The sequence below is a fragment of the Crotalus tigris genome, unplaced genomic scaffold (assembly GCF_016545835.1).
Source record: "Crotalus tigris isolate CLP2741 ecotype Arizona unplaced genomic scaffold, ASM1654583v1 scf7180000017735.2152567, whole genome shotgun sequence".
Taxonomy (NCBI): domain Eukaryota; kingdom Metazoa; phylum Chordata; class Lepidosauria; order Squamata; family Viperidae; genus Crotalus; species Crotalus tigris.
In genome coordinates, this window is record NW_024096601.1 from 567013 (window position 1) to 594879 (window position 27867).

The window sequence follows — 27867 nt, forward strand, 5'->3', positions numbered from 1 at the left end:
TTGAAGATAACTTTTATTACAAAAAAATATGAGACTATAAATGTATCGTATGATATTCATGATTTAGTCCTCATTCAGGAAAAAAAAAAAAAAAACACCCAATGGCTCCAGAAAGTTTTTCACCTCAGCGACGGTAAGAGGTGTGAACTTCAAGTCCCAGAATTCTGGGAATTGAAGTCCACTTCTCTTTAACATTCCTGAGGTTCAGAAACCCCGCTACAGACTCTTGCAACTAGATGGGAGTGTTTGCTGCATCAGGCACTTTTTCCACGCCAACAATCACAGTTTTTCCCAGCAGCCCCCATCCTTTCCAAAATTGAACACGTTAACAAGGAATGTTCCGCAGACACTTTAACCCAACATGCCCAAAGCTTCCTATGAATGAATGAAGAGCCAGTTGCAGAATAAGATATTGGATTTTTTGCACGGGCAAATGGCCGAGGTCCGGGGGGGGGGGGAGAAATGGGGCCGTTCGAAGCCGAAAGAAAAAAAAGGCAGCCGGAATTATACAACACTTTGATTTCCAAATGGGAAACGCACACCAAGAAAGCTGGAAGTGCCCAAGGGACGGTGTCCGTTGCCAGCAAGGAACACACCCGAACAAGGGATCAACTGGTTGCAAGGAGGGGGCGGAAGAAGAGGAACAACCCCCCCACCAAAAAAACACCCCCTATCTATTTATCTTGTTTGAGCCAGAGAATGAGTTCTTTACAGCAGCACACACTGCCCCCTCCCTATTTCCCCTCTCCAAATTAAAAAGCAAACTGGGGGGGGGGGAAGAAAAAGAAAAAAAATGCACGGCAAATAGACATCTTGAAGGTTTTTAAAGAATAAATATTTTTTTTTGTAATTAAACATTATGCAAACACGTGCCACGCTTGCTTTTTATCCATGCATATGCGCTATTTACAATTTTGAAAAATACTGTGTTCTCCTCTTTTGTTTTTCGTTTTTGTTTTTTTTAAAAGTCATATACAAAGGGTTTTCTGTGTGTGTGTGTGTGTGTGTGTGTGTGTGGTTTTTTCCTTGTTTGGTGCCCCTTCCTCCCCCTGCCCTCCTCCCTTCCCCCCCCAAATCATCTTTACAATAAGCCAAACAACATTCAACACCCATGAACTGGTGTGTATTTGTTACGGAGGGGTGGGGAGGGGCAGGAGGGAAGGGGAAGGGGGGCATAGGGGAAAAAAATATCTCATACCAAAGTACATCAAAATGGCTGGCCGGACATGTACAGCAGTGTCAAGAAACTGTTTTATATTTCATCGGTAATATGCAGAGGAGGAGAGAGAAAAAGTCAGCTTGGAGAAGGAAGCTACCTTACGAGTTAAAAGTCGGGCGGGCTGTTTTTGTTTTTTAGTGCGCCTATCACACTTACTGGCCACCTAGAATACTGTTGTACAATGGTTTATCTACCTTTTTTTATTACAATATAATTTACTTAATTTTTTTTTCCATTAACAAAAAGAAAAAAAAAACAAACAGAATTCCGGTACTATAGACCAGCGGTGTTAATAGGCCCCTTGTTTTTTTTTCCCTGTGTCTGCGTGGGTGGGTTTTGTTTTAATGGTATGAGCACTCTAGATGGGAAGAGACTTTTAAGAGTTCGTTTTATCCAGGCCACTTTTCAGTCCTCAATATATTCCCACAGGTCCTTTTCATAGCCTTCATGCACATGTTGCAATAACACCCTTCGTCGACTCTCGCAGTATCTGCAAGGAAAAAGGGAGGCGAGAGCCTTTAGATGCCAAGGCGGAAACATTTCCGGGCATTAATACATTTAAGAGCAACAAGGTTTTGCCTTTGGGTGGAGTTGAGAAACTAGGGGGGGGGGGGGTGGCCTTGCCAGTTGTGTGCAAATAATTCTTGTCCCTGTGCAGTTCAAACAGTATATCTCAACCGTGACTATTTTAAGACGTGTGGACTTCAACTCCCAGAATCCCCTGGCCAGCCATATTTTGCTCGAGTGCTGGGTTCTCTAAGCTTGACAACTTTAACACTTGTGGACTTCAACTTCCACAATTCCCCAGCCAGCCATGTTGGCTGGGGAATTCTGGGAGTTGTGGTCCACATGTCTTGGAAGTGGCCACGGTTGAGAAATACCGAGTTAAGAGGCAGTGACCCTGCTTTACAAACCCATCTAGCGATTAAGACCTGCAGGAGTGATCCTTCTGCCGAGGCCCTCGCAATGTGCTTTATTCAGCACAATGGAGGAGCCATTTTCACAATCAGCTTCCAGACTTAATAGAATACAATCCTTCAGAAGCTGAACTGGGCCCTCCATCTGTCAGGAGAGGAACGTGACTTCTTTCGCCCAAGTTTTAACCGTTAATTTAATTCTGTTTTGCATGTTTGGGGTTTTCTTTCACTTCAACTGTCTTGAACATTTGCTTGGATCAAAAGTGACCGCAGGAGGAATACGTTTTCCTGCCAACCAACCTTTGTGTAGCTTAATTCAAGATGAGTGATAAATATTTTGAGCCGTACTGTCCGAAACAAGGATTACCTGTATTTATCTTGCACTTTCTGCTTTATATCCTGCAGTGAATCTTGAGATATATCTCGTTCCAGGTACCCAGAAAGGACCTCGGTAGCATTCTCCAAATCTGCTTGATTATTCTAAAAAGGCAAAACACTCTGATAAAAACTTAAAGTAATTCTTTTGAGTTTAACAGAATAGCAATTTTTTCTTTAAAAAAAAAAAACCTTCTTGTCAGTTCAGTATTTTCCATTAGCAGGCAGGCATTAGAGCGGTTTTGGAACCTCTTCAAAGCTTAAAGTATTTCCCTCCTATGGGCTTTTCTCTAGAGAAATCAGGAAACATCTGTCTTCCTAAATCTGATTAAGATACTTGGCATAAAAACAGAACTACGTTAACAGAGTGTTGAAAATAAAAGGCCCGGTTATTTGAGGAACCACCTACTTTCTTCCTGTCCAGTAAAATCAGGCAGTCTGAGAGCACTTCAAATCCATTTGACTAGACAGTATCAATGATGCCATCTCTGTCCAGGTGCCTTTTGTCTGGGAGAAACACCCTCTGCCCCAGAAATCCGAACAGCTCCCACCCTCATGATTCAGAAGGTTTGGTTTGTTATACAGAAAGTCCTTGACTTATAACCAGTGCCATTGTAATTTCAAACCATCGCCAAAGGAAATGGTTGTTAAGTCGAGGATTACCTGTACAAAGTTGCCTGCTGGACCTATAAAGAAGAATATTTGTAGCTCAGGGTTGAACTGAGGGGTCCTTGGTGCTCTCTGAGCCTGTTTTCTTGCAGACGTTTCATGACCCAACTAGGGAACATCATCAGTGCTAGAAGGGAGTGGGGTTTGCATGGAGATGGAGATGAAGGAGGAGGAGGAGGAGGAGGAGAAAGACTCTGGGATCCTTGGTGCTCTCTGACCCTATTTTCTTGCAGATGTTTCATGACCCAACTAGGGAACATCATCAGTGCTAGAAGGGAGGAGGAGGAGAAAGAGGAGGAGGAGGAGGACGACTGTGGGATTCTTGATGCTCTGAGCCTGGTGATTTTCCTGCAGACATTTCGTGACCCAACTAAATAACATCGTCAGTGCCAAAACTCTTTGTTACCTAGTTGGGTAATGAAATGTCTGCAACAGCAACAACAACAACAACAAATCAAGCTCAGAGAGGACCCCTCAAATGCAATTGCTCTTAAGTTTGTGGTTCAAGGCATTGTGTGTTAATGGACTGGGGTAGGGAGGAGTTGTGGTATCTGTACTGTGGCATATATTATGATATTGTAGTCTATGCGACCACTGAAATCTGGATTCACTTCCAATTATATTATGAAGGCAGCTGTTACTGGGAGTGCTTCTCTGCTCTCTGACTATGCTAGACTAGAGGGAGGACTAGCACTGATGAGGTTACCTAGTTTGGGTAATGAAAGGTCTGCAAAACAAAAACAAAAAACAACAACAACCAAGCTCGGAAAACATCAAGAAGCCCACAGTCCTCTCCCTCCTCTTCCCAACCTATTCTCTTCTAGCACTGATGAGGTTGCCTAGTCTGGGTAAGGAAACGTCCGCAAGAAAACCACCAAGCTCAGAGAGCACCAAGGACCCTGGCTGGACCTGTATGATCTGCGCTGCAATTCTCCAACTAAATCCCAGAGCAGTGGACAGAACTGCCGAGCATCCCGGGAGATTCCCAGGGCACGGGCAGGCCTCTTACCTCAAAGATAATGGATTGATTATTCTTTTTGAGGTAGAAGGCAAAGACGTAGGTGTACATGAGCGTGGCACGGCACTGGCAGAGGACGTCGACCGCTTTTTTCAGGAACTGGACCTCGATCCAGGACATGTTGTGCTGCTGCATCTCCTCCATCTTCTGCTTGACCTGGGCGTAGAGTTTGTGCTCGAAGCGCAGGCTCTGCATGTGGTTCATGTAACGGTTGCAGTAGAAGAGGTATCGCTGCAAGGCGGCTCTCGAGCGCTGTGTTTCATTCCCCATCAGGCGAGATGGAAAAGCGAGAATTAAAGCAGGGCAATCCTGTGGGGCTCCCCGCGGGAAGGAGAGAGCCCAAGGCAAAACAGGGGCAGAGGGGGCCCAGCCTTTGCCTCATTCAGCAAGTTCTCCAGGTGAAGCTCCAAATCTGATCCCCCACCCCCCACCGCCCGGAATACCACCCGACACAACATCCCCTGCCAGCAAAATCCAAATTAACTCAAATAACCTTAAGCGGCTCAAATTTCATAAGGTCACAGAGACTCAGAAAGATTTTCAAGCTTGCTTGCTCGCTGGCCAAATTTTATTTAGATAGGGGTGTATTTCTTTGTGGGTGGCTGAAAAACGGCGGGCGCGCGAGTGGATGGGGGGGGGAAAAAAGGTGACCCCTGCGTAGCCCCAAATCTTGAAGAAGACTTCCAGCTTTTCGGCAGCCTAGAGAAACAGCCTTCGAGATTAAAAGTTTTAAGACAGTGGTTCTCAACCTTTCTAATGCCGTGACCCCATAATACAGTTCCCCATGTTGTGGTGACCCCCAAGTGGGTGTGGCCACCAATAAGAGGGAGTAGGACAGCTAGGGAAAAGGGAAAAAAATGGCGGACAGCGTGGTTTGGCGACCCCCATGAAATGGTCGTTCGACCCCAAATGGGGTCCCGACCCACAGGTTGAGAACCACTGTTTTAAGATCTATAAAATGCCGAGAGTTCTTACGGATTGGGTGATCTACAAATGGGAACAACAACGGGCCTTTTTCACAGTACTAAAGAGTCTAACAGCTTGGTTTCTCCACAAAGACACAGGAGAGGAAGGTCTTCCAGGCAGGAAGGATGGTGTGTGCAGCCAGAATGTAAAAGAATGAAAGAAGCCACCTAAAGAGCAACACCATCCAGGGGCGTATGAAGTCTACCCACAGCAAAACATCTCAAGAAGAACGGCTTCAAGGAAAGAAAGGGTGAAAGCGTGAAAGCTCATCGTGTGCCCTCGTTTTACAAATTAGCCGGAACTCTGACGTCAGGAAGCAATGAATAAACTGGCCACTTGTTATGGATTTAAGGCTGGAAGCTAACCCTACTCCATGTGCTCCATCTGGTCAACAAGAGAGAGAGGAGCAAGCAGTCTCAATAGCTTCCTGATGCAGAGGGTTGCCAAGAGCGACGAACTCACCTCCTGGGCATCCCTTGCTGCCTTGGCATCATCCTCGTTGTAGCGGTTGCAGTTGTACCTGAAAGAGGTTTATGAGTATGTAGATTTCTAAAACGATTACTCTTATTTCTATCTATCTGTCAGTCCAAGTTCTTCCTTTCCTTTCCTTTCTTCGCATATTATTGTAAACAGGACAAACATCCCTTGTGATGTCTTTGCTAGCCTTCAGGGCCTACAGCTGACTAGAGCAGTAATTTCTCAACCGTGACAACTTTTAAGGTGAGTGGACTTCAATTCCCAGAATTCCCCAGCCAACAAAAGGAACCATATCAGGTCCAAAGCACCCTTCTCGGGATGCCAAAAACCACTGTGAAATAGTTAGAAGTGGATTTCAAATCACACCATGCTGAGTCGATCCCACGATATTTCTTCAGTTTATGCAGTCTAAGCAGAGAACTGCCTGTTTGCTCAAACTGATTTTGAATGATTCACACTAAAACCTCTTGCGTATACTGGCTGGGGAATTCTGGGAATTGAAGTCCACATGACTTAAAATTGCTAAGGTTGAGACAAACTGGACTAGGGCTTCTCTCAAGTTCCTATCTTCTCACAAGTAATATAGAGTTATACACACACACACACACACACACACACATATGTAAGTCTTTGGTTATTCGGGTTTTCTCCCGCGTAAAATTGGAAGTGTCTTGGCAACATTTCGACGAAGTCCCATTCATCACCTTCAGGCTGGTGTTTTCAGCTTCGTGCTTCGAGGAGCTTCGTGCTTCGAGGATTGCTCCTCGAAGCACGAAGCTGAAAACACCAGCCTGAAGATGACGAATGGGACTTCGTCGAAACGTCGCCAAGACACTTCCCATTTTACGCGGGAGAAAACCTGAATAACCAAAGACCTACATACAAACACCCGCGAAAACCTCAGAAAACAAATATACATATATACATACACATATAATCCATATGCAGCAATTATCTGCTGAGGCTCACTCCTTCTACAGAAAAATGTTCCTAACCATCCAACAGCCCCAAAAACCCCACAAGCATTTATTTAAACATACCAGGCAGATCCATGCGGCTCCCATGGGCCGAGACACACCCAGCAAAACTCTGCTTTACAATTCTGGTTCCGACAGACCATGTGGTTGCAGCCGCCATCTTTTTCTATGGTCACATGGCATTTGGGACACTCCTGCAGACAACAGGAAGGGCGGTGAGACCAAAAACTAGCAGGCCATTATTCTTTCTATTCAAAGTGTTATTATTAATCATCCCTATTAGTTAAAAAAATAAAACTGAAGGGAGATAAGTCAGTTGAGGGTGGATGAGGTTAAAACGTTCTTTGGACTGCACATTTAGCTGTCGAATGGCTTCCCGCCTTAAACAGCACAAAAAGTTGGTCTTGTAGAATATTTAAGAAAAAAAGAAACATCTGTTTGAACATGTGGATTGTGAATTATAGAAATCAATTGTTAACTATTTTTCTTTACAAATGTAAACCAAGCAAACACACTGTTAACCAACTATTATGTGATTTATGTTTTAAAAACCAATAAAGCTTATAAAAAAAAAGTTGGCCTTGTATAATGAGAACACCGGCAATAAGAGTTCCACTGCTTCCAGGTCCATGGCAGCTTTTATAGAAAAATCTTCATGCGGTTACACCGTTTACTCTCTTGTGTCAATTACCGACAGATTAACCTACCACTAATATTCTTAATTTATAACGAGGCCTTTAACAGTGCTTCTCAATCTGGGCCATTTCAAGATGTGCAGACTTCAACTCCCATGCCAGCTGGGGGCATTCTGGAAGCTGAAGTCCACACCTCTCAAAACAGTGTTTCTCAACCTTGGCAACTTTACGACGTGTGGACTTCAACTCCCAGAATTCTCCAGCTAGCATTGCTAGCTGGAGAATTTTGGGAGTTGAAGTCCACATGTCGTAAAGTTGCCAAGTTGAGAAACACTGTCTTAAAATGATCCAGGTTGAGAAACACCGAATTAGGATACGAAATAAATTCTGAACACATCGGCAAGTCCTGGGAGAAGAGTGGTGAAGATACTTAGCAGTTGTCTATCAAGGGACGGACCACCGTAGTCCAGCCTTTTTTTGTTGTTGTTGTTGTTTCTTGGCTAACAAAATGCTGCCAGGATGCTCATTAGAAGAAATCAAACTTATCACTCACCCTTCTTTCAGTATGTGGATCGTGAGCCTGAGACTACAAATTCTCCCATCAACCTATCCTTCCTGAATTTATCCAAATTCCTCACAGCTATTTACCTTAAGTGACCATCACCCCTCCAGCTTGAAGTTATAAAGTCCAGAGGGCTGTGTAAACAATGGTTTGAATCATGTACACCAGACGGCCTCTCTCAATATTCCGAGCAAAGCTCGTCTACTTTCTCCATACCGTGTATTTTGTTTTTTTACATGCCTTAACCACTTCCCCTTCTCCGCCACCGACACTGAAAGACTGTGCAGAGTTTGTGGAACAGCTTGTGATGTCTACAAAGCATGAAATGGGCCGCCAGTTTGAGCTGGGACCCATTTCCAGAAATCTGAGGTTAGAAAGGGCTGAGTATCTCTCTTAGAAAGCCCTGCATTGTATTTTGCAATTTGCACAGAAGGACTCGGTAAAAATTTGCCTGGACCCTGACAAAGGCACTGTAGATCAATGCAGCAATGGATCAATAGCTAGACTAGAGCTGGAGACACGTTCCTGCGTTTCCAGGAACCACAAATATGGACACATTCCTGTTCTGCATCACCTTCAATAAGTGCAAATTTGTTAGTCCTCCTCAGTTAGACAGTAACTCTTGATTTTGCAGCAATTGAAAAAAAAAAAAAAAAACCCCAAACCCAGGCATAATAGATACTGGTACTTTTTGGCTCTCCAGTTATCTGAGTTGGAAAGAGAGGAAACCACAGAAGCTATTGTTTACAGGGAAAAATGATCACTCACTATATGCAAAAGGAACCGTCAGATTTCACGGAACGTTCTCGTAAGGGAGAAAAGAGACTCTGTATTGTGAGGGTGTCAAGCCAGAGAAACAAACCACCAAACCTTTGTGTTTGCTGCAATCCAATTCGAAGTTTCACTGTCATCATCACATTTCTTAATCCATTTTTTCAACCACTGTCCGGGAGAGGGGGAAAAAAAAAATCATAATTGTTCTAATGGAATCATTGCAGGCTTCCTCAATTAACAGTTTATCGGATGTAAGGGACTGCCTTCAACTTCTCTACAATAAGCAACTTGGCAAAAAACAACATTTTTTAAAAAATTATTTTAAAACATTTGAGGAATGAATGACCACCTAAAAGCAAAAGGGAGAAGGCAAGAAAGGGCTCAGCAGGATTTAAAACAAAACATCAGTGGACGTAAAGCTTACAGCTATCATAACATTTAAAATTCCTTGTCTCGTGAATGAAATAACTAGCTGGATATATGCAAATGGGCTCCTATCATCTTGAGAAATAATCGTAAAACTTTTATTTACTCATTCAAGCCAGTTCAGGTCCAAAGCATCATTCTCAGGACCCCCAAAACGCCGTAGGAAATAGAAGTGAATTTCAAATCTCGCCATGCTGAGTTGATCATACTTGTCTTCAGTTGATACAAAATGCTTTCTAAGCAGAGAATTGTGTTTGCTCTCCCTGATTCTGAATGGTTTATTCCAACTTCCCTGGAAAAGGGGTTAGGGCATAAAAAATATGAAGTGGGTGGGCAACCTGAAGTGGGCGTGAAGCTCCCCGTCTCATGGCCTACTCTTCAAAAGCTGTATTTCCAAGGTATCCTAAAACCCTTTCATGTGTTGCTGCTGCTATATTTATCCCCTGAAGCTGTATTACTTTTCTATACTGCCACATGTTAGATGCAACCCAGAAAGCTTTAAAAAGCTCACCTTGCATTTAACAGGATCATGCCAGTTCTCGCCACAGTTAAAACTGCAACAAACGTTTAAAAATATTTTTAGACAGTTTTCCAGGTACGCAATACTTGAAACAGAGGAACTTTTTAAGATACAGAGGTTTGCTATAACCCACAAAGCTTCATTGGTGACTGGCAGTCAGCAAGCATCTCCCTGTGCCCCCCCCCAAATGTTCAGCAGCCCATGTTCACTTGGGTTTGCTATCACGGGAAGCCAAGGCTGATTTCCACACGGCTACCCTACCAAGCCAACGTACCAAAATGGTGTTCTATCATCCAACCTGCTTACCAAAACTGACGGCCACATTTACAGCGAACAGGCTTAGCATCAGGATACTGTACTTTAACAACATGGTGGCAATCTGGAGCAGGACACCATTTTAACAGTCGATTGCACTGGAAGAAACAAACCCACCCATGGTTAGCACGGAGAAAGCCAGGAACAAAAATTGCACAGCCTCGCTGCTTTCAACGGGGGGTCTGCTGCCGAGATGGCAGGGGCAGACTGCACTGAAAGATGGCTTGTTGACAGTCCACCTCACTCCCTTCTCTTGCCAGAAATCCTTTATCCAAAACTTCATCTCGACGGAGACCTACCCTGCTGTTATCTTCTGAGACTCTCTTCATATTCAAAGAGAACTGCACAGCACTAGTTAAAAGCAAGTCCTAAAACCGTCCCAAAGACGGTTTCCCAAAAGGAAAACTGGGCTTCCTTGGGGGAGTTTTTTCCTCTTTGAAAACGTTTCGCTTTCCATCCAAGAAACTCATCCAAGTTATTATGAAGATATGAGAAGCTAGTTAAGTGGTTTCTCTGGAAACAGTCAACCAAACCAAGTGGCTAAAATACTTCCGTAAAAATCGTGGCCTTCACAGGGATCAGAATTTTAGATTTTGAGCCAAAGCAATAGTGTAACTTTTTAAATGCTGTCTGACAAACAGTATAATAGAAGAACAGAGTCGGAAGGGACCTTGGAGGTCATCTAGTCCAACCCCCTGCTCAGGCAGGAAACCCTATCCCCATTTCGGACAAATGGCTGTCCAGTCTCTTCTTAAAAAACTTCCAGTGTTGGAGCATTCACCGCTTCTGGAGGCAAGTTGTCTCATTAGAGCAGTGGTTCTCAACCTGTGGGTCAGGACCCCATTTGGGGTCAAACAACCATTTCACGGGGGTCGCCAAACCACGCTGTCCGCCATTTTTTTTCCTTTTCCCTAGTTGTCCTACTCCCTCTTATTGGTGGCCACACCCACTTGGGGGTCACCACAACATGGGGAACTGTATTAGGGGTCACGGCATTAGAAAGGTTGAGAACCACTGCATTAGAGCCAGTGGTTTAACTAAAGACACTCGCACCCAGAACGAGTATTTCGGCATCAAAAGCCGAGAATGGCACCCAAAAGTGAACACCGCTGATCAATCAACAACCCCCCACATATTTAAACGGCTTCTAGCATATCTAAGTTCCTGAAACAAAAGGAAGAACTTCTCCTATACCATCACGTTAGCATATAGTTTTAAACAGAACACTCACCTCTACAAAACTATTAGTTATTAAATGCTGGTACTTTAATTTAACTTTTGAATCTGTGATCAGGCGCCTACAAAAAAGAAGAGAAAGATAATATTCCATTCAGAAAACCTTGTTACCTTAGGAGTCCAACCTTTTAACCAATTAATGTGTTTTCAAGGAAAACAACAGTCTCACTTAGCAATCAAGCTCCGATATTTGAAAGAGTGGCTTTCCCCACACTCTCTTCTTATTTGTTCTACGGTACCACCGAAAAAAAAAAAATCAAATTAAATCTTTATAGGAAAGAGGGTCCTTCTGAAAGGGCCACCCTGGCTGCAGAATGCCCACTCTCAGTCAAATGCCAGATCAAAATGAACGTGTTTGCCTGAGGCAGTTTAAACTCACAGGGTTTTAATGGGACGATTTCAGGTTTACAAATCAGGAAGCGAGTGGCTCAACCTTTTACATGAGTTACACGTGGGAACCCCCTACTCCCCAGGAGTAATGTCATCTCCCCCCACCCTCAGTTTAATATACATATGCTAAAAAAGATACTGAGAAAAGTCACTTCGGCAGGATTACAAGAGCCACCCCAAAAGGGCCAAATGCATTAATTCAAACCCGACATTTTATTGCTGGAAAGGATTACGCAAGAGCCCAACATTGTAAAGCAGGGGTCTTCCAACTTGGTCCTTTGATGATTTGTGGACTTCCAACTCCCAGAATTCCTCAGCCAGGCACGCGTGCCTGGCTGAGGAATTCTGGGAGTTGAAGTCCACAAGTCATCAAAGGGCCAAGTTGGAAGACCCCTGATTTATTAGATGACCCATTTTGGGCTCTGAGAGTCACTCTGCATTGCTTATAAAGCTGTTCGGCCGCGATTTTGGGTGACTTAAGAGAAAGAATCCTCAAGAACCTCAACCACCACCTTCAACGTTCAAAGCATTTTCCAGGTTTACGCCACTCTTCTCAAGCCTTCCGTCCCTTTCTCTGCTTCCATTCACCTCCATTCCCATTATGACCCTGTAGCCAAAGTACAGGGAATCTTTGACTAACAATACTCCATTTGGCGTCCACTCGAACCGCACTGAAAAAAATGAACGTCTTTCACATTTACGACCACTGAAGCAACTCCTTGGTCATGGGATCAAACGCCAGACACTTGGCAACTGACTCATCTTTATGACCGCTGCAGGGTCCCTGGTCATGTGATCTCCTTTTGTGACCTTCTAACAAGCGAAGTCAATGGGGGAAACTGGATTCAATTAACAACTGTGCTACTAATCACTGCAGCCATTCATAAGTCAAGGACTACTTGTACAGGAAAAGAAGTGCCCGATGTTGTATCTTCATTCTTGATCAAACAATGGAGCAAGCAGCACTAGGCACTCAGCAATAGCACTTAGACTTATAGACCAGAGGTCCCCAACCCCCCAGTTCGTGGACCGGTACCGGGCCGTGGCATCCTAGCAACCGGGCCACACAAACAACCAAAGCCCCATCTGCGGGATGCAGGCAGCACACAAAACCACGCACTCTCCGGTCCGTGGAAAAACCTCTCTCGTGGAACCAGTCCCTGGTGCTCAAAAGGTTGGGGGCCTCTGTTATAGACCGCTTCACAGTGCTTTACAGTCCTCTCTAAGCGGTTTACAGAGTTGGCCTAATGCCCCCAACAATCTGGGTCCTCATTTTACTGACCTTAGAAGGATGGAAGGCTGAATCAACCTTGAGCTGGTCAGAATCGAACACCTGACAGTGGGAATGCAGAGTTAGCCTACAATACTGCATACTAACCACTGCGCCACCACAGTAAGCCGAACAAGCCCCTGCAACAAATGCTATTTTTCTCTAAGAATGATGCAACAGACCCTCTTAGTAGGCCTTCTGTGAAAGGAGTGACTTAAAAACCTTGACGGGTGACCCAATATACTTATCATAATTTGTTCGTATGTACATCCTGACTTCAGTATGATCAGACGCTGTTCCCTGGATGCCTACTATCTCGCTTCAAAGCAAGCTAAGAGAGGAAGAAGCGGGCCGCAAAAGCCCACTTTGATGGGAGAACTTCCCTGTTCCTGGGAGGCCCACAGGGACCAGAGTCTCGGGATGTTAAACGACGTGATGGACTCATCCCTCCATACAAGGTGGAGCCAATCGACGGGCATTAAGCTCAGAAAATGCAAGTCTTAACTGAAATCGTGTCAACCGCAACACTTACATAACTGTATTGTCATCAACCAAGATATCACAGCCGTGAGCCGGGCAGGAGATTGTCTAGCAAGGACATCCAAGAGGCGACGGGAAGAAACAGAAGACAAAGAAAAACACATCTGATTAGTTTAGGTATTGATGCCTCTAAGAAAATTCTACAGAGAAGCATTTTCTTTTCTCAATTCCAGACCAGCGTTAAGACTGTGCCCATTTATTTTGCTTATATTCTTTTTTTTTTTTCATCAGAAGTTCAAGGAGTCTTTCATTTAACGCCCCACAGCAGCCACCTGTGAAGTAGGTCGGACTGAAAGCAAGGGAGAAGTCAAAAGTCACCCAGGAAGCTTCCAGGACTGAGTCCCGAATCTCTCCAAACGTGAAAGGGGAAGGCAGGTCCGTTGCCAAATGGCAAAAGCCCTATTTTTATTTTTGCAAGAAATTCATTCAAATGACTAACGAGAGCTTTGGCATATTATCAAGCAGGAAGGGAAAAGAGGAGGGAAGGAAGGTAGTGAAGCGAGAGAGAAAAAAAAAAAGGGTGGCCCTGCCACTAAATTCTCTCAAGTTCAGATATACATTTTTATTTAATTTATTAATATATTGTTTTTACAAACAGCTCAAGGCAGTAAACATATCCAATATTATGTGCCTTCCCCTATTCTCCCCACAACAACAACCCTGTGAAGGGCTGAGAGAGGACAGGTCCAAAGTTATCCAACTGACTTTTCTACGTAAGGAGGGACTAGAACTCCCAGTCTCCTGGTGATTGGCCCAAAGTCACTGGCTTTCATGCCCAAGGCAGGGCTAGAACTCACCCCTCTCCTGGTGATTGGCCCAAAAGTCACCCAGCTAGCTTTCATGCCTAAGGCAGGACTAGAACTCACCTCTCTCCTGGTGATTGGCCCAAAGTCACCCAGCTGGCTTTCATGCCTAAGGCAGGACTAGAACTCACCTCTCTCCTGGTGATTGGCCCAAAAGTCACCCAGCTGCCTTTCATGGCTAAGGCAGGACTAGAACTCACCCTCTCCTGGTGATTGGCCCAAAAGTCACCCAGCTGCCTTTCATGGCTAAGGCAGGACTAGAACTCACCCTCTCCTGGTGATTGGCCCAAAAGTCACCCAGCTGCCTTTCATGGCTAAGGCAGGACTAGAACTCACCTCTCTCCTGGTGATTGGCCCAAAGTCACCCAGCTGGCTTTCATGCCTAAGGCAGGACTAGAACTCACCTCTCTCCTGGTGATTGGCCCAAAAGTCACCCAGCTGCCTTTCATGGCTAAGGCAGGACTAGAACTCACCTCTCCTGGTTTCTAGCCTGGTGCCTTAACCACTAGTCCCAAAGGTGCTTTCTTTCAAAGTATCTCCACAGACATGTAACCACTAGTCCAGTGGTTCTCAACCTGTGGGTCGGGACCCCATTTGGGGTCGAACGACCATTTCAGGGAGGTCCCCAAACAACGCAAACCGCCATTTTTTCCCCCTTTTCCTTAGCTGTGCTCCTCCCTTTTATTCTATTGGCTTTTGAAAGCCAATAGAATAGACTCTCTTGAATGGAGTCTAATTCTCTTGGCTTTCAAAAGCCAATAGGAATTGTCCAGGCTGTTTCTGCCCTGCTGAGCCCGCCAAAAGTCCCCTTCTGCAAATGGGGCTGCACCAGTTGAGTAGTCCTCGACTTACGACCGGTTGAGTAGTCCTCGACTTACGACCGGTTGGGGGTCGCGGCATAAAAAAGGTTGAGAACCACTGCACTAGTCCAAGCCGGCTTTCCTCCTCCCAGGTTCCAGAGGGCAAGGACATCCGAGATGGGTTCCCTGCTTCCCTTCTCCCCATGGGAGAGAGAAGCCCGAGATATGCCAGCCAAGATCCCACCCGGCTTTTCTCAGTTGCAAACTTCCCAGTTTCTAATGCTTGTGCTTCTGAAAAGTGTCAGCAGTGCAAATTCTCAGCTGCTTCCCAATTGGGGGGGGGAGGAGGGGGAGCGCTCAGCAAAGGAACAGCTGGAGCACGATGCAGGCCTTTCTTCTAACATCGTTAATTCAGCGTAAACACAAGAAGGAAGAATTTTACCTGTCCCATGCCCTCCTCCATTATTTTGGTAGTTAAATATTCACTCCAGCACTGCATGCAAAACTTGTGTCCACACTCCAAGCCAGTGAAATACTGGAAAGACAAATCATCATTAGCTTTACTCGTTTTCACAGCTCTGAAACTGGACGGCACCGTCTTTTGCAAGTTCAGAGTAACACAGCACAGCAACTGAACTCAGGGGCTTTGGGGAGGTCTTCCACCCTACACACACATCTACACACACACACACACACACGGGTCTGCCACAAACATTCATCCCAGCAGCCCCTGATCCAGGAGTAGGCAACTTTGGCTCTTTTATGACTCGTGGACTTCAACTCCCAGAATTCCTGAGCCAGCTTGCTGAGGGGAAAGGGAGAGGTTTCCAAAGTGCCAGGGAATGCACACAAACTTCCTTACCCCACTACCCCAATTCATGCTGCCACATTTCCTGAGGTTTTCACACCCCAGAATTGAAATTAAGATGGCAAAGTGAACAAGCTGGCATTGTCGCCCAAATCTCCCATTAAGGACACACGTTTAGAACTGGTGATGCTGCTGGACAGGACCAGAGATAGACAGATAGAAGACAGATAGAGATAGATAGATAGATAGATAGATAGATAGATAGATAGATAGATAGATAGATAGATAGATAGATAGATAGATGAGAGAGGGAGAGAGAGAGAGAGAGAGAGAGAGAGAAAAGTTACAGACTGCACAACTTGGAAGGCACCCACCGAATTCGGATAGTTGAGATAGCAGATCTGACATGGCATATCCTGTGCAGATGATCTGGTGTTCATCTGACGTGTTCGAGACTTTTTACTAGGATTAATGACATGACATTCTGCAAACAGCTTCTCCAGGTTGCCGTCAAAGTACCTACCGAAACAAGAATGAAGCCGAATGAATTAAAAAAAAATATCTCTGAAAAAAAAAAACCCTACCAAAAAAAAAAAAAAAAAAACAATCCTGAAAATAATTCCAGCCAGCATGCAGGAGGCTCTGGGATCTGTATATAAACCCAAACTTCCTGCCTTCTAATTCATCTCCTAGCTAGAGGAGGCAGATGGTCTTGGTTCTGTAAATCCATAAAACAATTGCACACATTTGTTTGTTTGTTTTTTTAAACAGCAAAATGCACTGGGGAAAAGTTGTGGGCCACCCTGCTTCAAAAATCTCCTGCTTCAAAGGGTCACTTCAGGGCGAAATCCCTGTTGCTGAGTCTACAAATCTAATGTGTGTGCTCGGTCTCGGTCTCTGGGCAGCTTACAAAAATAAAATGAAACCATAAGTATATAAAATCACATTAAAATTACAAATAAATACAAGCTTGCCAAAGGAGACACTTGACACAATAGCAGGGGGGGGGGGGGAGAGAGAAAATTGTTGGCAGACCTGAAGGGTCAGGCTAGGGACAGAACATCCTGGAGAAAGATCATCACAAAAAGTCAACATCAGTGACATCACAATGACTAAACATCCATTTGATGACCCATAACCAATCAATAAACACATTAAAAAAATTCAAGCATACGACTGCAGCCCCGTGTACTAAAGCTTTCCAACAAACCCTGCCTTCAGCAATCAAACATTAAATTAAAACTGTTATAGACAACGCAACATTTTCACAACCTTCTCCAAAGAAATGCCTATTAGTTCAGCATCTAAAGTTAAGCTTCTGGAAAAAAAATGTCAAACTGGATATGAATAAACATTTTCTAGCCTCCCACGTTGTCCTCAAAGTTATTTGAAATTGTAAATCAAAAACTGAAAGTGAAAACCGTTGCTTGTAGATAAGCTCTCCAATGTGAAAAATTATTCCAAACGCCTACAATGCCCTAATATTTCAAAAAATGTTGAACAGGCCAACCTCTCAGCTCTGGGTACAACTCCAAGGTTTTTAGGGAAAGTTGCAAAAAAAAAAAAAAATGCTGGTATGATTAATTGCAACTAGATTAAGCCAGTGAATTAACTATAATGATAAGAAAGGCTCTTGAGTATAACTGCTTGTTAAGCGTTTTAACTCAGAAAGCTATTTTAGGAGCTGTTCCAAGTTTAGATTTTTCTATCACACTACTCCAAGGTGCATTTCACCAGCCTGTTAACTAAGCAACCATATTTTGGTCCACCCAACAGAGGAGGCTGAAATCACATTATACCCTAACAAATGTTACTGAGTTAGTTCTGATACTAAGATAGCGTCTTATAGCCCTGATAGTTATGCCTCTATACCAGTGGTTCTCAACCTTTTTAATGCCACGACCCCCAACCGGTCGTAAGTCGAGGACTACTCAACCGATCGTAAGTCGAGGACTACTCAACTGGTGCAGCACCGTTTGCAGAATGGGACTTTTGGCGGGCTCAGCAGGGCAGAGACAGCCTGGACAATTCCTATTGGCTTTTGAAAGCCAATAGAATTAGACTCTATTCAAGAGAGTCTATTCTGTTGGCTTTCAAAAGCCAATAGAATAAAAGGGAGGAGCACAGCTAAGGAAAAGGGGGGGAAAATGGCGGACTGCGGTGTTTGGCAACCCCCGTGAAATGGTCGTTCGACCCCAAATGGGGTCCCGACCCACAGGTTGAGAACCACTGCTCTATACTGACTGCTTCTATAAAAAAACTCTTTCTCTCATGTTACTGATATCTTATCTTTATTCCACAACAAATTCCAAATGTTAGTATCTTTGGTAAGGATGGGGGCGCATAATGGCACCCACACGCTTTGTAAGTATGTTGTGCGAGATATGGAACTATACCACCCAGGCTGAATTTATGAATTGTGTAAGGAATTTTGCAAAAGCCCAAAGCAAATACTTTTCCAATAATTAGTCCACATAAGGACACATTTTTCCCCCTATCCTCCCAAGAGACCTCAATGGGCTTCTTTGATTTCTAAATAGCCTCAAACGTCAAGCCTGGCTCACAAACATGCCTCATTTATTTAAAGAAACAGGCCTCATTTGTTTAAAGCAGCAGTTCTCAACCTGTGGGTCGGGACCCCATTTGGGGTCAAATGACCATTTCACGGGGGTCGCCAAACAACGCAGTCCGCCATTTTTCCCCCCTTTTCCTTAGCTGTGCTACTCCCTTTTATTCAATTGGCTTTTGAAAGTCAATAGGAATTGTCAGAATGCAATTTCAAAAAGCCAATAGGAATTGTCCAGGCTGTCTCTGCCCTGCTGAGCCCGCCAAAAGTCCCATTCTGCAAACGGGGCTGCACCAGTTGAGTAGTCCTCGACTTACGACCGGTTGGGGGTCGCGGCATTAAAATGGTTGAGAACCACTGGTTTAAAGAAAGTCGGAATCACAATAGTGAGTTCCTGCTATTCTGGCTACCCGGGAGGAGGAGAAAGGAACCAGCTCACTTACCTCTCCATCAGTTTTTCTTTATCCCAGTTGAAATGACTGAGGAGTATCCTGGTGATGGTAGCCGGGTTCTAGAAGAGGAAGGAAAGTCGTCATCAGGAACGTGACCAGCAGACCTGCCCTTTCTCCCAAAACTTCTTCCCCCCCCCAATTATATCTGATATAAACGTGATGGTTATTTCAAAGGCAATTCAAGTCTAAATCAGTTGCACGATCAGTACTGATCAATAATGAGTGAAATCTAAAATTGTGGAACCTGAAATTTTCTTATGACGCTTCTTCTGACTGTTGAATAGGTCCCCTACAGTTCCCCAGTCCTCTAAAGCAGACTGGAAGGGAAGGGTCCTCGGTGTCCTCCGAGCTTGGCTGCTGCCTTGCAGATGTTTCATTGCCCAAACTAGATAACCTCATCAGTGCCAGTAATGAATTGTCTGCAAGAAAACAACCAAGCTCAGAGAGCACCAAGGACTCCTCATTTCAAGCCAGAGCTACAAATATTCTCCTTTATTGGTTCACTAGAGCAGACATGTCAAACACAAGGCCTCGGGGGCCGGATGCGGCCCGTGAAGTGGTTTCATGTGGCCCGCGAAGCCATCCTGGAAACAGTGAGGGAACGGCCCCCCGCTGCCTTGGCCCTGGCCCAGGCCGGCCGGGAGCCAATGTACAATTTTGTGGTGGCCATCTATCCTGAAACACATTCAGCCTTAGCTCCACAAGGCCGTCTAGAAACAGCGAGGAACCAGCCCCTGCCACGTTGGCCCCACCCCCTAGGTGCATCCCTTTGTGAGGAATGAAGAAATGGACCATGCCTTGGCACTTGCCCTGGTCCCACCCCCTTCTGCCAGAGACCCCCAGATCTGTCCCACTTCTGCCCAGGCCCCCACAGGCACCCTTGACGCGAACGATGTAGAGCTGGCCACGTCCACCCAGTAGGCCACACCCACTCCAGCCACACCCAGCCAGGCCACACCTACCTGCCCCCCCCCAAGGGCAACTGCAATGCTGATCCGGCCCTCAGTGGAATTGAGTTTGACACCTCTACACTAGAGCAAGGGTCCCCAACGCCCGGTCCGTGGACCGACACCAGTCCACAGCATGCCAGCAACTGGGCCACGCAAGCAAGCAAAGCCCCATCTGCAGGATGCAGGCAGCACATGAAACCAGGCCCAGTCTGGTCCATGGAAAAACCTTTCTCCATGGAACTGGTCCTTGGTGCCCAAAAGGTTGGGGGCCGCGGCACTAGAACGTGGAGCCTGTGCAAGAATGGGGACTCGCCCACCCCTTAAACACACAAGATCTGGAGTGCTTGGTTTTAATTCATTTCCTTTTTTTTAACACATTCAGGCAATGTTAAGACTAGACTTCAACAGGCTAATTCAAAAACGGAATTCGACCAGCTTTTTTAAAAAAAAATCCAGATTTTAAAGTTATTCTGAATGTTGCGTGTTATTTACATATTCCAGAGATCCCAATGAAACTAAAAAGGATTTACGAGTACAGATTTCCATAAATAGGCAGGTAAGAATATAAGTATAATCCTCTTAGCTATTAAATGTCAGTTTAATGTTGCACATGAAATAGCTAAGCCCAGCGGACAAACACCTGGAACACTCACATCTCATAATAAACAGAATATCTGGGAATTTAGGCTTAATGCGAGCAAAGCAAACTCATGCATGCAATAAAGTAGCTCCCACTTTGCTCCTCTTGGAAAAAGGAGCTGAAAAACTAACCAGAGAGATGCCTTCTCTAGTTTACTACTAACTCTCTGGCTTGTTAGAAGACTAAGCCACACTTCTGGGTTTGCAGGCAATATGTTTTCCTGTGTTACTTAGTTATGTCTACTGACAGAAGAAACCAAACAGATCAAAGGAGGACGCCCCAGAAAACCAGAATTCTTGGAGATTAATAGACGAGGAATTCTTCCAAGGATTTATTGTTCATACTAATAATGCAAAATCGTCACATCTGGGAATGTTTTTATCATCTACAATTTTTGACTTTATTCAGAGATTAAGTATGTAAAAGTCGTTAAATCAGTGGTTCCCAGCCTGTGGGTCTGGACCCCATTTGGGGTCGAACGGCCATTTCACGGGGGTCGCCAAACAATGCAGTCCGCCATTTCCCCCCCCCCTTTTCCTTAGCTGTGCTACTCCCTTTTATTCTGTTGGCTTTTGAAAGCCAATAGAATAGACTCTCTTGAACAGAGTCTAATTCTATTGGCTTTCAAAAGCCAATAGGAATTGTCTAGGCTGTCTCTGCCCTGCTGAGCCCGCCCAAAGTCCCATTCTGTAAACGGTGCTGCACCAGTTGAGTAGTCCTCGACTTACGACCGGTTGAGTAGTCTTTGACTTACGACCGGTTGGGGGTCGCGGCATTAAAAAGGTTGAGAACCACTGTGTTAAATGTATCAATATAACCTCTATACACTTGAACATGCAAAAGAGAATGCAAAAGACACTGGAATGGAATACAGTCTGGTTTGATTATAATTCAAGTCTATTTTTAGGATATGTAACATACATGCATCTATGAAATCAACTCTGGTGATCACATGGATCACATGCAATTTTCTTGGCAAATAGTACAGAAATGTTTTGCCAACGCTTTCTTTGGGGAGATTTTGTTTTTAACTTCTCAAAACAATGAATTGGCCAAACAATCCTGCATCAAGGTTACATGAAAGATAAAATTGGATGTTGAAAAGATTTCATCTGATGTTAGCAACAGAAGCACTTTTTAAGACAGACTTTTTCTACAAATAACTCTACAGAATTCAGGATAAATATCACAGGCCTTCTCAAAATACAGCAAAAGGATCTGTTAACCCTAATAGTTAATCAAAAGCCTTACCTATTTTGAAAATATTTGCAGCCTACAAAACATCCAAGTTCAGTCATTTTATTCTAAGGCAACATGTTACATAACACTTTTTTCTACTTGGGTCTGTGCTAGTATGATAATCTATGTACTCTACTGCTCTAAGACTGCAAGTGATTTAAAAAAAAAAAAAACAGCTGTCCAACTCCTGCAGACAGCCCTTCTGATGTTAAAAATATATCCAGGATCTGTAAGACCGTTTCAACATTACAAGTCATAGCTTCGGTAATGGTATTAATTTCTGGGATGGCTGTCATAATTAGTCCAGGCTCTATTTTACAGCCACAGACACCAAGAAACAATTTAGAATATAGCCCAATCTAAATAGGATAAAATACCAAATTTACCATGTCACTAAAAGATCACACACGTAATATTGGGTAAGTTTGTGCAAACAGGAACACGAGGATGGCAAATTGCTAATTGCAATGATAGTGTTTTCCAATTTAGCTGCAAATTTCTCCATTGTTCTAACATTGCTTCTTCTCCCAAGAAGAAACAGCTGCTCATGTTAGTTTCGAAACTATGAGAAAGGCTAGCTGGCTCAAAATCTACCAGTCACATCATTACTTAATGAGAAGCCTACAGTTCAAGTCCAACAATCCAACATTCTCCAGCATCAAACTATTGCTTTCCTATTCTCTACAAAGTATAAATTAATCTTCTCACAGAGGAAATATTAGTCCACTTTCCATCCACTGTAAAAAAAAAATAATACATACAGCTATATAAAAGTAAACAAGCTGAATGTAGGCTTACACATAGGTGGCAATAGGTCGATACACACTTAAAACAACTCGCTTTTAGCGTTGCACTATCAGGTAATCCTTCCAAATATTCAATATTCCAAATATTGTTTTTTAACATCAGTCCTTTCCCATCTGGGATAATATTGGGCAGGGCAGCAAACTTGGTTAAAATCAAAATACCAAAAACACAGCACTGGCTTGCATGATAGGACCTTTTCAGAAATAGAATTGAGATACAATGTACTAGATACAGTAGATGAGCATATACATCATGAGTGTGAATTAGTTCACTGCTGGATGAAATATTCTCCATTTAGGAACTTGGGCTACAACCAGCCTCCCTGGTCCAGACAGATGTTTACCAACTTTGCCATCTAGGGCTAAATCAACCAGCTTCCTTGCCCAAGGGAGAATTAGAATCTGGGTCTCCCTGTTCTCAACAACTCCAAGGAAGAATGGCAGAGAAAGGCTGATTGCTTTATAGGGAACACTGTAAAATAAATCTCCAGAGATTACACACCCAAGTGACAATAAATTGGTTCAGATCAGTGTCCCGCTAATAGCTTGTTGCTGTTTTGTTTTGTTTTTAAAAAATGGAAGAGTTCCAAATGTCTTAACATACCTCTAGTCCAGTGTTTCTCAACCTTGACAATTTTAAGGCACGTGGAATTCTGGGAGTTGAAGTCCACATGCCTTAAAATTGTCAAGGTTGAGAAACACTGCTCTAGTCCAGGGGTCTTCAAATTTAGCAACTTCAAGACTTGTGGACTTCAACTCCCAGAATTCTGGCTGGCTGAGGAATTCTGGGAGTTGAAGTCCACAAGTCTTAAAGTTGCCAAGTTTGAAGACCCCTGCTCTAGTCCTTTACTGACAAGTCTCTTCATTTACAAAGTGGCTATGTACAAATCTATACCGGTCGCCCTTGACCTACAAGAGTTTGTTTAATGACCACTCAAAGTTACAACGGCACTGAAAAAAGTGTCTTATGACCGTTTTTCACATTTACGACCATTGCAGCATCCCTGTGATCAAAATTCACAATATTTGGCAACTGCTTCATATTTATGATGGTGGTAACGTGATCCCCTTATGCGACCTTTAGATCTTCAATGGGGAAGCCAGTTTCACTCAATAACCGTGTTGCTAACTTAACAATCGGTGCAAGAAAGCCAGTAAAATAGGACAAAACTCACTCCACAAATGTCTGACTTAGCAACAAAAGTTGGGGGCTGCAAATTAACTATTAATTAATGCTCTGTAGGAAGCATGTGGTTTATTTCATATGCAAAGCGAAGAAAAAAACACAAGGCTGGTGGTTTGGACTGTCAAAAATGTACAACCCTTTTGTAAGTAACAGAATGTCTTATGTACGGTGGGGCAGCTTGAAGTTTACTGCACAAACCAAGAATGTAGCAATGGTTTGAGTCAGACACCAGGCCATACTAATGTGTGCATGCTAAACCTAACACATTTCATGTTCAATTTTCTTCTCCTTCTCCACAGCCTTAAAAAAATAAGGCAAATGAAATGCTCAGAGGCTTCGTCTTTCCAAACTGTGAAAACCTATTTTTGAATACAAAAAAGGAATCTGGCCCCATTATATTTAAGAAAGACCAGGACGCAAGAGACTTGAGGTAGCATCCTTGTATTAGATACTCTGGAGATGTTAAAACACCAGCTACTTAAAAGGAATGCATGTGTATTTGCATATAAAAAACATAAAACCACCTGATAATATTCATTTTGCAGGATTCCCAGGCCATCTTTTAATCCTTCTCAAACAATAACATTTACAGTTTAAGGACATTGATACCTAAGTGCCACTAGTAAGTCCTTCTATGGCTCTTGAAATTGGGCTAGTAACGGCCACCTGATTTGACAAGACTGGCAATTTGCTCCTCTGTCAATCCCAAAATTAACAAAAGAAATGAAGAGACAAACCACAAATGGCATTAATTCTAATGTTTATTTCCTGCATGAAATTCAACCGACTACTCAGCAACCAGCAAGGAAGGTCAAAAGTTGAGAGACTCATTCATATGGCAGTGTGATTCTAAGGTAAGACAGTCAGCTCACCAGTTGGCTTAATAGCTCCCTCTTAAATTTGACCTTGGACCTACCAGACACAAAGACATCCTTCATTGTCAATCTTTATATTGCCTCTGAATTACAGCAAGATAAGCTCTGGATTTGGATCTGTTCAATTAGATCTGGGAGGAGGAAGGAATACAGCCCAGTCCACACCCACAATTACTCACCCAGCTTTAACTACCACTCAGTTCTTGTAATTTGGCATCAGGCTCAAACTATTCTTCCCTTTCCTTTAGCAAATCTTTAGAGGATTAACGTTACCTTGTTCGGGAGTTCTCAACACAAAAGTAAATCACCACTATATGTTGTTTTGTTCAATTGTTTTCCAACTTCCTAAAGTCAGAGCAAATCTCCAGGTAAGCACAAGGCTGTGAGTACTATTAACCACAGAAGAGGACAAGGAAGAACTGATATCATAGGAGAATTCTGAAATACAGGCTAAAGTTCACCACCTCTGTCTTTCTCACCTAATGCATCATGAATGATCCTTGAAAGTTTAAAAAAAAATATTTGCAGAGTTTTAGGGACATGAACAGAAATGTCTGGGCCCATCAAGCCAATTCTAAAGAAACTTGGGCTAGAGAAGGGATTTTATTGCAAGTCACGTCAACAGCCCCTCAACAAGGTCTTATGTATGCGACGTTACAGGTACACCATGCAACATTTACACAGAAAAGGATAGGAGCCCCCCCCCCTTGTGAGCTGTCTGAAGGCTTACTCAAGAGAAGACCAGGTCCCACTGCTGCTCAGGAATTCTTGAGATTACCTATCTGAAGAGCTCCTGGAAGCAGAAAGATGTTCTCTTTCCATACAGCTTTCTCACCTGCTGGGCATAGATCACTCACCTGAACTGGACATATTTGTGGAATGACAAGATAACAGATTACCATTTCTCTTCTTCACGGGAGATGGTCATCCCTAAAAGATGTGGACGCCTATTCCCCCTCCCCATCCCATCCCAACCTCAGTTTCCTGATTACCTTCTGGAAAAAAAAACTGCTAAAAAAAGGAAAATGTGTAAATGTTTTTCTATGCACCTCTGACTCAATATAGTCATCATGCTAAAACCAGGAGAGTTTTCAAACAAAACCAGGAAATCAATTTAACCAAGGCTATCTATCATTAGCACTCAGCAATGGGCATTAGAGCTCAATGCAAATGAGAGGCAAAACTTTTGCACGCAGTAATTAAGGTCCACCTCTAATTTGAATTGTCTTGAATGCTAAGAGCACCTTGTTCCCTACAAGTCAACCTGACCATTACAATTGCAGGAGCAAGACTAATCTTTAGAGCAGACCCTTCCTAGACCAAATTAACACCCTTTACTTACATTAGCAACAGGAAATGCAATTACACACCTGTGCTAGCCATTTTATTGTTTATAACTTGTGCAACTTTGGATGCCAGTTTCAGCTGGAAGGTATAAAATGAGCAGATTATGAATAACACAAGCCTTAATCTTGGGATTTTCCTAGCCCCATTCTCAGCGTCAGCAATGTGACCTACAATTTGTGAACTGTAACCATGTCGTTGTAACTATAACCCTAACGTGAAATAGTTATTTATAAATGCTAAAAAAAAAAAACCTTTAGCCCCGTTTACATCAATGACGTAAACAGCAAGCTATACAATCTCAATACACAGTCAATCCTATGCAAAAGACACCACAATAAGGGTTTGTTAAGTTCCAGGAAATAAGAAACACCGTGTCTTATTTCTACAGCATTTTTGGTACCAATTGAAACGCCACTAGATATTCAACTCGTACCCGACCTGAGTCAATCCCTTTCAACAATTGTGTACAGAGTTGGATCCTTCTCACAAATGCCAAGACACTGAGATAGGTACACATTCCCGGGCCCTGCCCTGCTGTCCTGTTGCCATCTGAGCTGCTGCCCACAAAGATTCATGCCATCATCAGTCAACAGCAGGACTGGGAGGGTTGAACCTTCTTATCGCAAAAAGCCTTCACAGATATTAATGCGTCAGATCCGTGGGGGCTGAAGTGACAGCCTGGGGTTCCCCTTTGGGGGAGGCCAATACGACTCCACCTTTGCCATTTCCCACCGAGGTTGGGGTGACCCGTCACAGCTTACCTGGCATGCACCAAACTCTGACACTGAACCCCCCCTCTCCCCCCCCAAGCCCTTTACCTTCCTGCCTTTCTTGTGCAATCCAGCTGCAATGGCCACCCCTTCTCTCTGCTAAGGAACCCCCCCCCCGATTCACCCTTCTGCCACCAGAAGCGGGGGGGCCACTTTAGTGAGCAGCTGCGGGGCAGGGGCAAAGGGGGGGGTGCTTTAACCCTTCCTTGGCCTGCCTAGAGCGCCCCCTCCCTTTCCAGGCTGGGGCTGCGAGGCCGGAGGTCCTCCAGCCCTTCCTGAAGAGCTCAAAGGCTGGAGAGGGGGGGAGCCCTTTTCTCCACGGGGGCGACGGATGGGGGGGGGGAAGGAAGGCCCGGCTCAGGCCAGGAGCGGCGCCCGAAGGCGTGGCTGGCGAGTCCGCTCCCGCCGCTTCTCGCAGCGCCCCCTTCTCCTCCTCCTCCTCCTCCTCCCCGCTTCCCTCCCTCCCGCCGGGCCTGCTCCTTCTGCTCCAGCCCGATCCCTCCGCGGGGGGGGGGAGAGAGAGGAGGGGGCGCGCGCGCCGGGCACGCGCACCTGGATGACCTCGTTGACCTCTCGGATGCACTCCACCATGTGCTGCAGGATCTGCTCGGCCGTCAGCACCTCGTAGCGGTAATCCTCCTCCTGCTCGTGGCCCAGCCCGCCGCCGCCGCCTCCGCCGCCCGGGCCCGGTCCGCCTAGCCCGCTGCCGCCCAGGCCTCCGCCGCCGCCTCCGGGCCCCAGGCCGCCCGTCTCGCCGCAGAGCAGCCCGTCGCGCTGGCCGCCCACGCCCAGCCCGGGCTCGACCAGCTCCACCTCGCCCAGGTCGAGGTTGTCGTCGTCGGGCTCGTCGTCGTCGTCGTCGTCGGGCTCGTCGTCGTCCTCCTCGGCGCCGCTGTCCTCGCTGCACTCCTCGTCCTCGTCGAACTCATAGTTGTAGCCTTCGTCCGAGTCCATGGCGGCGCGCGCCGGAGGCCGCGAGGCGGCGAGACGGGCCGCGAGCGGGGCGGCCCCACCGGGATCCGAAGGCCTCGGCCTGGACGCCGCCTCCCTTCGGCGGACCGATCGCCAGCGCCCGCCGCCGCCGCCGCTCCTCCTCACAGGCGCCGCTGAGCCAACAAAGGGACGCGTCCGGCCCGCTCCGTCACCTCGACGCACGCCACCACGCACGCACGCACGCACGGCGGGACGCAACCCCGCGGCGGACGGCGAAGGGCGGGGCCACGCCTGACCCCCGAAGCAGGGTCTCTCTCTCTCTCTCTCTCTCTCTTTCGCTTGGCCTTCGGGCGCGAGTGGGCGGGGCCCGGCGCAGCGTCGCTCGGCGACATCCATCTTGAGCGTG

The 27867-nt window shown here is 45.1% G+C and overlaps 1 protein-coding gene across 1 annotated transcript; it reads right to left on the reverse strand.

Annotated features, from left to right (window-relative positions):
* On the reverse strand, positions 1 to 27762 carry ARIH1 (ariadne RBR E3 ubiquitin protein ligase 1). Its single transcript, XM_039339469.1, has 14 exons — positions 27081 to 27762; positions 18707 to 18774; positions 16072 to 16216; positions 15332 to 15424; positions 13279 to 13334; positions 11082 to 11148; positions 9842 to 9948; positions 9527 to 9569; positions 8686 to 8757; positions 6682 to 6812; positions 5627 to 5684; positions 4190 to 4450; positions 2504 to 2616; positions 1 to 1709 (listed from the first exon to the last, which is right to left on the reverse strand). The coding sequence occupies exons 1-14, from the start codon at positions 27480 to 27482 to the stop codon at positions 1625 to 1627; spliced, it is 1701 nt and encodes a 566-aa protein (XP_039195403.1). The 5' UTR covers positions 27483 to 27762; the 3' UTR covers positions 1 to 1624.
* Positions 27763 to 27867: the final 105 nt, after the last annotated feature.

Excerpts from the sequence above, each read along its gene's own strand:
- ARIH1 (XM_039339469.1), bottom strand. The coding sequence starts at position 27,482 with ATGGACTCGGACGAAGGCTACAACTATGAGTTCGACGAGGACGAGGAG. Across the intron at positions 16,217-18,706 it reads AAAGAAAAACTGATGGAGAG|GTACTTTGACGGCAACCTGG; the intron begins GTAAGTGAGCTG and ends TTGTTTCGGTAG. Across the intron at positions 4,451-5,626 it reads CAGCAAGGGATGCCCAGGAG|CGCTCGAGAGCCGCCTTGCA; the intron begins GTGAGTTCGTCG and ends AATGAAACACAG.